This window comes from Cryptococcus neoformans, assembly GCF_000091045.1.
Source record: "Cryptococcus neoformans var. neoformans JEC21 chromosome 2 sequence".
Classification (NCBI taxonomy): Eukaryota; Fungi; Basidiomycota; class Tremellomycetes; order Tremellales; family Cryptococcaceae; genus Cryptococcus; species Cryptococcus deneoformans.
The window spans coordinates 385,524-397,500 of NC_006684.1; the positions used below are offsets into that span (position 1 = coordinate 385,524).

Sequence of the window (11,977 nt, forward strand, 5' to 3'; positions counted from 1 at the left end):
AACCTCAAAAGGTGGAGGGAACCAGGAAATTTATTTTTCTCCTCTTTTTTTAATATTTTTATCCGGTGACCTCCACTTTCTCTTTCCTCGGCGACTTGTCCTATAAACCATTTACAAGCTACTATACATCAAACACATAGCGATGGCGAGGAAGTGCCCAGTATGTGGCTCAAAGAAGTGGAAGAGAGACAGAATCACAGGAAGCGCAATATGCGAGGACGGCCATGTTCTCCAAGTGCGTGGTCTCATTACCATTATAACTATGCAGCTGACTATCGATCAGGACTTCCGCTCGGAGCTGCACGTCGTGGACGGAGCTGTCAACTATGCTCTCACAAGACGAAGACTGGCCAAGGCTCCTCGGTATAATAAGCGGAAAATGGAGGGGCGAAGGAATCAAGAATGTGTGTCAAGGGTGCCATGTGACAGCCGCTACCCGAGCTCATGACAATGATAGTCTTTCATGGATCCCAAGCAGAGATTCTGAAGCTGCAGGCCTTCCAATTGCTGCTGAGGCACCAAGTCCATGCTCTGAAGAAGTTATGGAATCTTCCAGATGCGTTTGAGGTGAGTATTATGGTTACTGGTCACTCCAACTCAATCTACCATGTAACCTACCATGGCCGACCGGCTGATCATGGCATTTGTATGCAGATGATCGTAAAAGACCTTTGGACCTACCAACTTCTTATATCCACTCTTCCAGAATTACCACTCCCCCAAAAGCCTGAAGAACAAGAATCTGTACGCCCGGCTACGCCCCCACCTATCCCATATAATCACCCCGAGTTCAAATATGTCGTTGAAGAAGACGAGGAACAAGATTCTGAAGACGAGATTGTACAACATCCTGATCCATATCAACGATATCCTGATTCTGAAGACTCCGAAGTTTCCAAATCTGATAATGATGAAGAAGAAGACGAGAGTGAAGAAGGACCCTATGTGGATCCGGAGATAATAAAGCGCTTAGAGGAATCAGATAAGGAGGAGGAAGTCAATCAGTCAAATATGGATGATAAGAAAAAAGGAGATACTCGATGGAAGAGGAAAAGACGGTTGCGAGTTTCGGACACTATTACCACACTCGTGGTCGCCCTCTGGATAATTAGAGTCCCAATTATGGGTCTAGATATTGAACGGTAAGTACGCTCTGTGCAGATAAGATCAATGTTGACACGTTACCCAGTTTGATAAGTACTATGGCAATACCTTTCATCGACTTTGGTCAAACCACATATATCCCTGATGAAATGAAAAAACACATGAATAAAGATGTCATGCAAGCCCTTACACCATCCGTACGTTCCTCATATTTCTTACCATCTGCATGTACTAATCCTGGAATATAACTTAGCACTCCCCAACTCCAATTAAAATCCACGATTCTTGCCGTATCTTTGCGCGAATACTTAAACGAAAATATGGAGTGCAAATACCTCCGTTCAATCTTTATCCGGTCAGCTGGCGGATCATTTCCTATTTGGGAGGCAATCGTAAGTGTTAAATTTTATCTCTTTGGCCATTGAGCCATCTCGAATTTTTCGGCATTTGCGATATTTCTACCATCTACCCATTTTCCCCTGGAAGGTTATGGGTGCAATAAGACGATTGTTTTGGAAACTGATTCATCATGTAGCTGCAATACATCAAATGACTATCCGCCTTTTACGTCTCATGAACATTAATTTTCGCCTCATCACTCGTCAAATCGCTCTTGTCACGCGTCCCGTCCGAGGTCGTAGATTAGGGGACAATTCGATACCAACTAAGAATGATGGGAAAAGGAGGAGGACAGGAAGTCCTGAAAAAGATGGACGAGGAGGGAAAATGAAAGGAAAGGAGAAGGAGATGTTGAGTGATAACGAAGTGGATGACGATGACACGGAAGAGGAAGAAGAAGAAGGAGAAGAAGGAAGAGGCGCAAGAAGCAAGGAGAAGGAAAAGGGAAAGGAGGTATGGGAAACGTACGAGAGAACTAAGATGATGTACGATGAATTGCCGCCAGAAGTCAGCGTGGCTGCGGCATGGGTCATTGTGATGAAGATGCTCTATGGATTAGACGGTCGGCCTAGGTACGTGGATTACACTTCTGGCTAGTTGAGCAAGGCTGATGTCTGCTAAAGGAAGGCAATTGTGTCTGAGGACCCTGCTATTGGTCTTCCTCAAGAAGCCCCTTGGTTGAAAGAGCTTTGCGAAAGATTCGAGAATGGTCTGTTTAAGACTCGCGACAGAGGACCTTCCAAGAAACTGTGAGTATAAACGTAAGGAATGCGCTTGAACTTTACTTATAATAATCGAATCACAGCAACTTTATGACTATGCCGGAGGACGGGCTCGATGCATTCCTCAATAAAAGTGAAGAAATCCTTCTAGACCACCGAGCGCCTGTGCCAGGTAAGTCCCTCTCTGCTTCGATTGTTGAATGCAACCAACAGTTCCTCAGATGCCAATCGCTTTCCTCTTCCTCCTTTCAAGCCGCAACAACTGCCGATAATCCCACCGAACACCTGGGCAGCGCATCACTCTTCATTGCTAATGATCCCACATACCGAAATCTCACCTTTGACTCATTCGAGTGAACCACTTCCCCTTATGCCTGGCGAAAAGATCCGCTCATATTCAACATCCGATCGGGCAGGCATGCTACCTAAACAGTACGAAACTGTACTCAAATGTGCCGCTCAGTCAATAGGTTGGAAGAAATCTGTGCTTGGGAAGATTGTTAAGGTTTTTGAGCGGAAACTGATCAAAGTGAAAGGCATTCGCAACAAAAGGTTGAGGGCATTGGGAGCCAAGAAGAGAACCAAGCTCGAAAGGAAGAAAAAGATTGAGGAGGCACGTATGGCCAAGTCAATGAATATAGCTGCAAAGGGGGATGGACTGCGAGCTCAAATAACCAGTAAAACAAGAGCAAACGATAAAGCTACCAAAAAGAGGAGAACCAGAGCGACCAGCGTCGCAAGTGCTCCCAGCAGGACACCCAGCCGTCGTGCGACAGCTCCTAGTAGAGCGACGAGCACAGCTAGTACCACCAGAGCGCCGAGCAGACCTCTGAGAGAAGGCAGAGCCACCAGAACTTCATCAAGAGCTTTGTCGACTGAAAGCGACCCAGGTAGGGCGTGTACGACGAGCCAAACGTCTTGTGATATCGTTGCCGAGAGCCGACTTCCAACACTCGAGACAAGTGGCGCAGCTACTACTCCTGATATCATTACTCCTGTCATTGCAACACCCAGAGCTAGCAAAATGAATAGTCGTGTACGATCGGTTTCACCGACTTCGGAGATGCCGAAGAGACCAAAGATCATGGAAGCACCAAAGAGCGCAAGGACGAGTCGAGAGAACAGCAGAGCAAGGAGCGGAACACCTAGTAGTCGACCGCTGGCAGTGAGGACAAGAAGTATGACGTCCTTAGCGCGCGAGTTGTAGATTGTTATGTAACTCTACTTGTAGTTTGCCCATACCTTGAGCTGTAAAAGTTGTGTGTATGGTGGAGTTGCACAAGGCTTGAGTGTCAAGTTCATGAATGATCGAGTTCTGGAGGTCTTAGTCCAGCGAGGATGTGTGTTAGATCGGAGGTTCAGTTTGCCTTACGCGTTTCGACAACCCGAGCCGAACTCCGTCGGCCCAAATACGTACATACGTAGATGGCTGCCACGCAGCAATGATAGATACACAACAATACATCTATAACCACCATACTTCCACAGCACGATGGCCTTCTCTCGCTTCGGCGCATCCAAGTACAGGAACGCCGTACCAAGCATACCCCATCGCGAGGAGTGGTACCGCTCCGCTCTTCCGCCGGCTTCTGCAACTTCCACCACCTCCAGTGCGGCCAGCACATTCTCTTCCGAGATAAAGACAAATCGAGAATGGATAGTTACGGCCACGCAAGCTGGTGATCTGTCTTATAGGCCTTACCATGGGGATTCCACCTCCTTGAAAGTCGGAAGCGGAGGCGGTGTGGGTGACTGGGATCTAAGCAGACTTGAAGATGGATTGCTTGTGGTTGGTGGTTTAGATGGTGCAGTAAGTGGTCATGACAGACAAGTGGACTGCGTCGCCTAATTGATCATTGCTCAGGTATCCGCATACCAGTTGCCATCAGCTTCAGCTACGAGAGACTTGTCACATGTCTCTACTATACCTCAATCGTCTTCTCCTGTCACTAACCTTATTCTTCATCCCACAACGCCTAATATTCTTCTAGTCTCCACTATAGCCGCACCAGCATCTATCTATGACCTCTCCACTACCCAATCACCTTCTATCATCTTGGATGCAAAGGAACCCAAGGGAATGTGGTCCATAGCGTGGAATAGCGACGGTCGATTGGTCGCCGGTGTAGGCAAGAGTGGTATGGCCTATATCTGGGACCCTCGGTCTGGTAAAGAGCCCAAAGTCAGCAAACTCTTACCTATACAACCCTTGAAGCCAGCTCGTATAAGATGGATAGGAGAAGATATCTTTCTCACTTCGTTCTCAAAAACTCGAAATCGCCAGTACTCTCTCTTATCCGGGTCATCGCTGTCAACTACTTTTACTCAGAGCTTGGATACCAATCCTGGTGTCCTATTACCACTGGTGGATGAGGAAAGAAAGATTATATATGTGGCTGGACGGGGTGACATGACGCTTCGACAGATTGAACTGTCTGGTCCGCAAGGATACCAAGAGACTCTTCATCCTCTTCAATTCCCCCTGGCATCTGCCTCACTGGCAGCTGTCCATCCTGCAAAGCTTGATGTGATGAAAGCAGAGATTTCAAGGATACTGGTTCCTATCATTGACAAAGATGGTGATTCGCTCCTACCTGTTAGCATCAAGGTGCCTCGAAGGCAGCTGATCGACTTCCACGAGGATTTGTATCCTGATCTCGCCGGGTTTGGTAAGCTTTCATCATGTCCTAGTAGTTTTGATTTGCTAATAACCATATCAAGTACCCGAGCAAACGGCCTCAGATTGGCTCAAGGGAGAAGATAAATCACCATTGCCCATCTCTCTTGATCCATCCAGGCGAGGTGCTTGGGAGTCGCAAGTCGAAAATTTATTAAAAGAAAAAACAGCTGCCACCCCGTCCAAAAAGCCCACCGACAAACCTGCACAGGCAACAGTTTCTGAAGCTCAATCATCAGAACCTGGAAGTGTACCTCTCACTCTCAACGCTTCTGCCGTACCATCTGGCACATCAACGCAAGAGTCCAAGCCAAAGCCCTCTACGACCGTGCCAACGCCGAGCCAGATGTCTTCTCAAAAGGTCCCATCAGACTCTGAACCAGCACCCATTACCGAGCCCAAGCCCGAGCCCACTGCCAGGCCCAACCTCCCTTCCCTTCTTGATGATGAAGACTATTCGTCTACGAGTTACAAAGTTCGTATCATAGCTGATTACCTTGCGGATCAAGTAGCGAAACATAAAAGAAAGGGTAATAAGGGGCCTTTGATGGTCGGACTGCAAGGCCCTCAGGGTTGTGGTGAGTAAAACCATCTTCCGGGGTGAAACTATTGACGTAGAAGCAGGTAAAACCACTCTGACTACAGCTCTGGTCTCTTATTTGAAAGATGGGAAGCAGCTCAAGTCGGCAATTCTCTCTACTGATGGTAAAATTATGAATTATACCTTGTATCAATCGCTTCTGACAACTCTATAGACTTGTACAAGACCCACGACGCTCTAAAGTCTGTTGCTCAACAACATCCCGATAATGCTCTCCTTGCTGGCCGTGGTCCCCCCGGCACACACGACATAGCCTTGGCGGTCGAGACGATCAAAAAGGTAAACAGTATCAATGATTCTGCTGGATCCACTGTGGACCTTCCCGTCTTTGATAAGAGTCTATGCGGGGGCGAAGGTGATCGAAGTGTGGACAAAGTTGTGATCAGTGGTCCTCTGGATGTATTTATCCTGGAAGGATGGTCCATGGGTTTCGCACCCCTGTCTGAATCCGAACTCAAGCAGGTCTATGACCAGCCCAAACCTGCTTCATCCTCAACATCCAAAACGTATTTCCCCGACCACTCTCTGTCTTCACTTCTTACCCTCAACGGTTACCTCGCCGATTTCGCGTCGTCAATCTACCCTTCATTCACATCTTTCATCCAAATTGAACCCGAATCATATGACTATGTATTTAACTGGCGGCTCCAGCAAGAGCATAATATGAAGGCCAAGAACGGCGGCAAGGGAATGAATGACGAACAGGTTCAAAAGTTTGTGGAAAGGTATATGCCTGGGTACGAACTCTGGAAAGATGGGATCTGGAGTCGGGGAGCACCTTGGATTGGGCAGGGTTTGAAACTCAAGTTTGGAGAAAATAGGGAGCTGCTTGAAATGGGTGTGCCGCCTTCTCAGGCGCCTGCTACATCTACATCTACCCAAGCCAATAATTCATCCACCTCAAGTGCAGAAATGGCTCCGGAGAAGATTGTGCAGGCTACTTCTGCAAAGGTACCCAAGCCGGCTACCACGGCAGCTCCTGTGGCAGCAGCCCAGGCACAACCTCAGGCATCCGCCAAACCCAATTACACCGCTCCCCAAGCAGCACCTCTTACCGAACGATTCAACCCTCACTGGTCACGCAAATTCCTCGCGGCCAAATCACCACTCATCCCTACTTATGACTCCCTCCCGTCCATCTCTTCGTTACATCAAGACTCTCAAATTTTGAAAGTGACATCTCATCTGGCATTCTTCCCTATTCAGGGGACCGGTGGCAGACTTTGTGTGCACCCTTTGAAGAAGAAGGGGAGGGTGGCAGTAGGGGGAGAAGGATACTTGACGAATGGCGTGGAGATTGTGGATTTTGATGCGGAATTGGGTGATGGAAAACGGGTAGCAGTTGCGGGTGAAGACGGTGCCGTCAGAGTGTGGAAGATTGATGAGGATGGTGTTCAGGGCGTTGGACCTCAACCTGGACAAGTGCTTCACGGTAGGTTAATATGTTGGCTTGTTTCAAACCAATTTTTTTTTTTCAATTTATTTTTTGAGTCGCTGATTGCTTGTACAGGCAAAAACATCGACAAGTTTACACAAATTCTTTTCCATCCCACAGCCAGAGATCTTCTTGTTGGAGTGACCAACGATTATGGACAAGCCCACATCCGATTTTGGGATCTCTCCAAGGGGGAAGAAGTCAAAGTCATCGATTTGCCGGCTCCTTCAGTATGTATCTTTCTCGATACGTTGTTTCTGTAACCTATCTGACTACGAATTGCATAGGTATACCGATTAGCCTTTAGCCCGGCAGGTGACAAGGTAGCCGTCGGCACAAAAGATGGCCGTCTGGTTGTGTTTAATCCTCGAGACCCAGAAACTGTATCGTCCGGTAAAGCCCACGACAGTCCCCGATCTTTCCAAATCAGCTGGATCGACGACAACCACATTGTATCTGTCGGTTTCTCTCGAGGCTCCCAACGAAGAATTCTGCTTTACCGCCTCCCGACATCTGTAGGCGGTGAAATTACCACTCTATCATCAATCACAATCGACGTCTCTCCTTCCGTGCTCTTCCCCGTCTATGATGCCGATACTTCTATCCTCTACGTCTGGGGTAAAGGAGAACGTGTCATTCAGGCATACGAGGTCCACCCCGAGGACGATAGGGAGCCCATCGCGAAATTGCCTGGATTCACGGGTGATTCTCCCCAGATTGCTACAGTGTTTATGCCGAAACGTATGGTGGATATGAAAAAGGTGGAAGTAGCAAAGGCTTTAAGGCTGACTGCAAAGACACTTGAGGAGGTTAGCTTTACTATTCCAAGGAACAAGGCAGGTTTATTTTTATTTTTTTGTGCTCAAACAAGTGCTTCCATATGCTTATTCGTGAATGTGCGTAGCCCGATTTCTTCCAAGATGACATTTACGTGCCCACCAAGAACGTTGAAATCACTTCTTTGACGGCTTCTGAATGGCTGGATGGCAAGGATGTTGCTCAAGAGATTATTGACTTGAAACCTGAAGGCATGACACTTCGTACGTTTTATCGTCTGCGTTGTCTGCTCAGTTTACTTTACTGATACATCCCACGAAAAGTCTCGCTGGCGCCAAAGGCAGATACTACCGCTAGAAAAAAATTTGTACCTGCAAAGAATATCATGTCGGAGGAAGAAAAGAAGAAGAAAGAAATGGACGCTCTCTTCGCGAAAGCCAAGATGGATGAGAGCAGTAGCGATGAAGAGGAGATAAGGGCAGGACTGGATCCTCCTGACGATGACTGGTAGCGGGGGTTACTTGAATAATGGAGGTTTTATAACTGGAATGTGATAACTGTACATGCAAGACAACTGTATTCGACTTTGGTCAAAGTGACTCGGAAAGCGCAGTTACATGGTGAATCACAGGGAAGCCCTAGTATTACGTCACCATTCACATGCACGGGCTTTGTGGAGTGTGCCGAAACTCCGCTTCGGATGACACACGTTGGCGGATGCAGTGTCCTGGGGATCCACCATCTCCCCCTCACCCTCTTTCTTTCACCTCTTCTTTCCCCAAAACATCCAAATTCACATCCACAAAACATCCACCATGTCGTGAGTCTCCAGCCAGCTTCCAACTTTCCTGCTCTCCAGGCGCTGACATCCATGCCCATGACAGCGACGTTTACTTTGACATTGCCATCAACAGTGCGTACTGCTGTCGCCAATCGCCAGTCTCTCTAACACACGTATAATAGGCCAGCCTGCCGGCCGAATCACCTTCAAGCTCTTCGACGATGTCGTCCCCAAGACTGTCCAGAACTTCCGTGAACTCTGTACCGGCCAGAACGGCTTCGGCTACGCCGGCTCTGGTTTCCACCGAGTGATCCCCCAGTTCATGCTCCAGGGTGGTGACGTGCGTAACCTTTTTTCGCACCACGCCGTACCCTGTTTTGTGCTGACGTTCTTTCCCTTTTAGTTCACCAACCACAACGGCACTGGCGGCAAGTCCATCTACGGCAACAAGTTCGCCGACGAGAACTTCAAGCTCCGTCACGACCGACCTTTCCTCCTCTCCATGGCTAACGCTGGTCCCAACACCAATGGCTCTCAGTTCTTCATCACCACCGTCGTTACCTCTTGGCTCGACGGCAAGCACGTCGTCTTCGGTGAGGTTTCCTCTGGTCAGGACCTCGTCAGGAAGATCGAGTCTTACGGCTCTGGCTCCGGTGGTAAGTTACGATTATGATGTTGCAAGTCTCCAACCCTGACGTTTCTGTAGCTACCAAGGCCAAGATCACCATTGCCGCTTCTGGTACCGTTTAAATAGCTTGTTGATGAGCTATGGGGGATTGGAAAGAAAAGAAAGATTGTTTAAAAGAAGTAGAAATGATGCAACGCAATACTGCTGTTGACTTGTGTTCATAATAAATATCGGACGGCGTTTCACCCTATGACTACTGACAACCGCCGGTGTTTTTGGGTGTCGTTTATGAGTTCGGCGATGTCCGCTGGGCGTGGGGATGTTGTGACGCAGCCGCTCCGAGTATTTGTTGTTCGTCACCTCCAGCGAGCCAACTTGGTCCTCTCCCCTCATATTCTCGACTTGTTCCTTTTCTACCCGTATCATCCAACCCACAGGGTATAACACAGCATGGATGTCACAAAAGCGATACAGACTTACCTCTTCAAAATGATAAATCAGGTCCCGGGGATGAAGGTCCTTCTCTTGGACTCTCATACCGTACGCCGTCTGTCCACCGCTATTCGCGCCATGGAAGCTGACGTTGTGATATAGACACCAATAGTATCTCTAGTCACCACTCAAAGCGAGCTTTTGTCCCATGAGATCTATCTTGTGGACAGAATAGACAAGTATATCCCTCAGAAACTTAGGGGGTTACAGATACACTGACATCGAGCATCATAGTAATTCTCGCGAGGCACTCAACCATCTTTCGTGCATCGCCTTCCTCTCACCCTCAGGTTCATCGATAGAAGCAGTGAAAACGGAGCTGGCCAAACCTCGATATGGAAACTACTGGCTTTTCTTCTCCAACGTGCTCTCCAAGGCGCAGATCGAGGAGATGGCAAGTGTAGATGAGCTAGAAGTCGTCAAAGAGGTTCAGGTATGTAATAGCCAATAGAGATCTGAATTAGAGGGCTAACACTGGCCTAGGAATACTTTGCAGACTATCTAGCGCATTATCCGTCACATTGGAGTATAACTCAAGCTGCCTTGGCAGATGGCGGCGATGGCCCGTCCAATGTATGCCTTGTCGCCACGTTCAGATCTTCAATCAAACACTGACGATATCTACAGCCACCAATCTATCTTCCATTACCCCTCCACCTTCCACCGCCCACATTAAACTCTCATCTCAGCACTATCCTCTCTGTGCTCTTATCATTAAAGAAACGCCCGGTTATTCGATGGGAACGCATGTCTCAGGCGGGCAGAATGCTTGCGCAAGCAGTATCAGGAGAGATGAATCAGGGAAAGTACCGGGATCTATTCGAGTTTAGGGGAACTCAAGGCCCAGCACCACTCTTACTTATATTAGATCGACGGAATGACCCAGTGACACCGTTATTGACACAATGGACATACCAAGCCATGGTCCATGAGTTGTTCGGCATCACCAATGGCCGAGTCCATCTCGATTCTGAAACGAAACCCGAGCTCCGAGACCTTATACTGTCGCCCTCATCTGACCCCTTTTACTCGGAAAATCTCTTTTCCAATTTTGGTGATTTGGGCGCATCGATTGCCTCTTATGTCCATTCGTATCAATCGCGCAACGCTGCCCTCACAGGAGGCAAGTCGAACAACAGGTTAGAGACTGTGGCGGATATGAAGAGGTTTGTGGAAGAGTACCCCGAATTTAAGAGATTAGGTGGCAACGTCAGTAAGCATGTCACAATTGTCGGCGAATTGAGTAAAGTGGTGGAAAGGGATGGATTGTTGGAAGTCAGCGAGGTCGAACAGAGTTTGGCAAGTCAAGAAAGTCATGCGGCGGATCTCAAGGTTAGTCGAAAAGAAAAGGAAAAAAAATCCTTTCTCAAAAGCCTTTCAGTCATGCTAACGGTCAACGCAGAGCGTAATGACCCTCTTGGCCTCTTCCAGGGTTCCTTCCCCAAACAAACTTCGACTCGCCATCCTCTATGCTCTCCGCTATCAAAAATCCCCATCCGCTCAAATTCCTCAAGTAGTCAGCACCCTCATCTCCAACGGTGTCCCTCCTGAACGCGCACGCCTCGTATACGCCATGCTTAACTTTGCAGGTGCAGATATCAGACAAGATGATTTGTTTATGAACGAGAACTTTTTCTCCCGAGGGAAGTCTGCACTCAAGGGACTGAAGGGTGTAGAAAATGTGTTTACTCAACATACGCCCCATCTATCACAGACTTTGGATCTTTTGTTGAAAGGGAGATTAAGGGAGACGAGTTATCCATTCTTGGAGGGTGACGAATCGGCTCGAACTCAGAGGTTTGTCGCATATATCATTTCCCCCTCCTCCCTTGACTGATGGGATCAGCTGACGCAGACCATCCTAGACCACAAGATATTATCATCTTCATGCTGGGTGGAACAACATATGAAGAAGCTCGCGCCGTCGCGTTGCTCAATCGAAAGCTCGCAACTGACGCCGCTGGTGGCCCAGGAGGAACGCGGATCTTGTTAGGTGGCAGTACCATCCATAACTCTTCCAGGTAATTATTATTTTTTGTACCCGCAAGAAACAAAAGGTCAGGAAAAAGCTTACCAAAAAAATAAAAAAAATGGAACAGTTTCTTGGACATGGTGGAAGCTGCTGCCGAACACTTCCCTCAAGATATCTGGCAACCTCCAATGGGTCTTTCAGCAACCACGTCCACCGTGCCCAGTAATTCAGTCACGCCAGGCCCATCAACAAGCGGAGTGAGTCTAAGAGCAGGCGGGTACGAACTCTCTGTTGGTGGGACAGCAGGTTCTGGGCTGTATAGGTCCAATCCGGGTGAAGTGGGAGCCAGCTTTGAGATTCCAAAGATTGATCAAGTTGCGGGTGGGATA

At 48.1% G+C, this 11,977-nt stretch overlaps 4 protein-coding genes across 4 annotated transcripts in view; all 4 read left to right on the top strand.

The window, feature by feature from the left end:
* Positions 1 to 130: 130 nt before the first annotated feature.
* On the top strand, positions 131 to 3,557 carry CNB01270 (hypothetical protein). Its single transcript, XM_024656468.1, has 10 exons — positions 131 to 235; positions 284 to 404; positions 458 to 567; positions 655 to 1,142; positions 1,190 to 1,301; positions 1,358 to 1,496; positions 1,640 to 2,075; positions 2,127 to 2,252; positions 2,309 to 2,397; positions 2,447 to 3,557. Exons 1-10 carry the CDS (start codon positions 143 to 145, stop codon positions 3,430 to 3,432), a joined length of 2,700 nt encoding a protein of 899 aa, XP_024512203.1. The 5' UTR covers positions 131 to 142; the 3' UTR covers positions 3,433 to 3,557.
* A 107-nt stretch (positions 3,558 to 3,664) lies between these two features.
* CNB01280 (actin cross-linking, putative) lies at positions 3,665 to 8,322 on the top strand. Its single transcript, XM_024656469.1, has 9 exons — positions 3,665 to 4,035; positions 4,090 to 4,894; positions 4,947 to 5,480; positions 5,527 to 5,607; positions 5,658 to 6,935; positions 7,014 to 7,168; positions 7,226 to 7,774; positions 7,843 to 7,978; positions 8,039 to 8,322. The coding sequence occupies exons 1-9, from the start codon at positions 3,718 to 3,720 to the stop codon at positions 8,224 to 8,226; spliced, it is 4,044 nt and encodes a 1,347-aa protein (XP_024512122.1). The 5' UTR covers positions 3,665 to 3,717; the 3' UTR covers positions 8,227 to 8,322.
* A 186-nt stretch (positions 8,323 to 8,508) lies between these two features.
* On the top strand, positions 8,509 to 9,319 carry CNB01290 (cyclophilin A, putative). Its single transcript, XM_024656470.1, has 5 exons — positions 8,509 to 8,535; positions 8,600 to 8,628; positions 8,679 to 8,836; positions 8,900 to 9,152; positions 9,203 to 9,319. Exons 1-5 carry the CDS (start codon positions 8,531 to 8,533, stop codon positions 9,244 to 9,246), a joined length of 489 nt encoding a protein of 162 aa, XP_024512123.1. The 5' UTR covers positions 8,509 to 8,530; the 3' UTR covers positions 9,247 to 9,319.
* A 176-nt stretch (positions 9,320 to 9,495) lies between these two features.
* CNB01300 (VpsB, putative) overlaps positions 9,496 to 11,977 on the top strand; it is a 2,689-nt gene continuing 207 nt past the window's right edge. Inside the window, exons 1-8 of the mRNA XM_568802.2 lie at positions 9,496 to 9,664; positions 9,719 to 9,795; positions 9,851 to 10,049; positions 10,100 to 10,189; positions 10,244 to 10,948; positions 11,019 to 11,413; positions 11,482 to 11,637; positions 11,716 to 11,977. The exon at positions 11,716 to 11,977 is cut by the window's right edge and continues 207 nt beyond it. Of these exons, the coding sequence (XP_568802.1) occupies positions 9,575 to 9,664; positions 9,719 to 9,795; positions 9,851 to 10,049; positions 10,100 to 10,189; positions 10,244 to 10,948; positions 11,019 to 11,413; positions 11,482 to 11,637; positions 11,716 to 11,977 (1,974 nt within the window). The 5' untranslated portion in view covers positions 9,496 to 9,574. The remainder of the gene's footprint in view (positions 9,665 to 9,718; positions 9,796 to 9,850; positions 10,050 to 10,099; positions 10,190 to 10,243; positions 10,949 to 11,018; positions 11,414 to 11,481; positions 11,638 to 11,715) is intronic.

Excerpts from the sequence above, each read along its gene's own strand:
- CNB01290 (XM_024656470.1), top strand. Across the intron at positions 8,837-8,899 it reads TCATGCTCCAGGGTGGTGAC|TTCACCAACCACAACGGCAC; the intron begins GTGCGTAACCTT and ends TTTCCCTTTTAG. Across the intron at positions 9,153-9,202 it reads TTACGGCTCTGGCTCCGGTG|CTACCAAGGCCAAGATCACC; the intron begins GTAAGTTACGAT and ends ACGTTTCTGTAG.
- CNB01270 (XM_024656468.1), top strand. The coding sequence starts at position 143 with ATGGCGAGGAAGTGCCCAGTATGTGGCTCAAAGAAGTGGAAGAGAGAC. Across the intron at positions 405-457 it reads GGGGCGAAGGAATCAAGAAT|TCTTTCATGGATCCCAAGCA; the intron begins GTGTGTCAAGGG and ends TGACAATGATAG. Across the intron at positions 1,143-1,189 it reads ATGGGTCTAGATATTGAACG|TTTGATAAGTACTATGGCAA; the intron begins GTAAGTACGCTC and ends CACGTTACCCAG.
- CNB01280 (XM_024656469.1), top strand. The coding sequence starts at position 3,718 with ATGGCCTTCTCTCGCTTCGGCGCATCCAAGTACAGGAACGCCGTACCA. Across the intron at positions 5,481-5,526 it reads GCAAGGCCCTCAGGGTTGTG|GTAAAACCACTCTGACTACA; the intron begins GTGAGTAAAACC and ends ACGTAGAAGCAG. Across the intron at positions 7,979-8,038 it reads ACCTGAAGGCATGACACTTC|TCTCGCTGGCGCCAAAGGCA; the intron begins GTACGTTTTATC and ends TCCCACGAAAAG.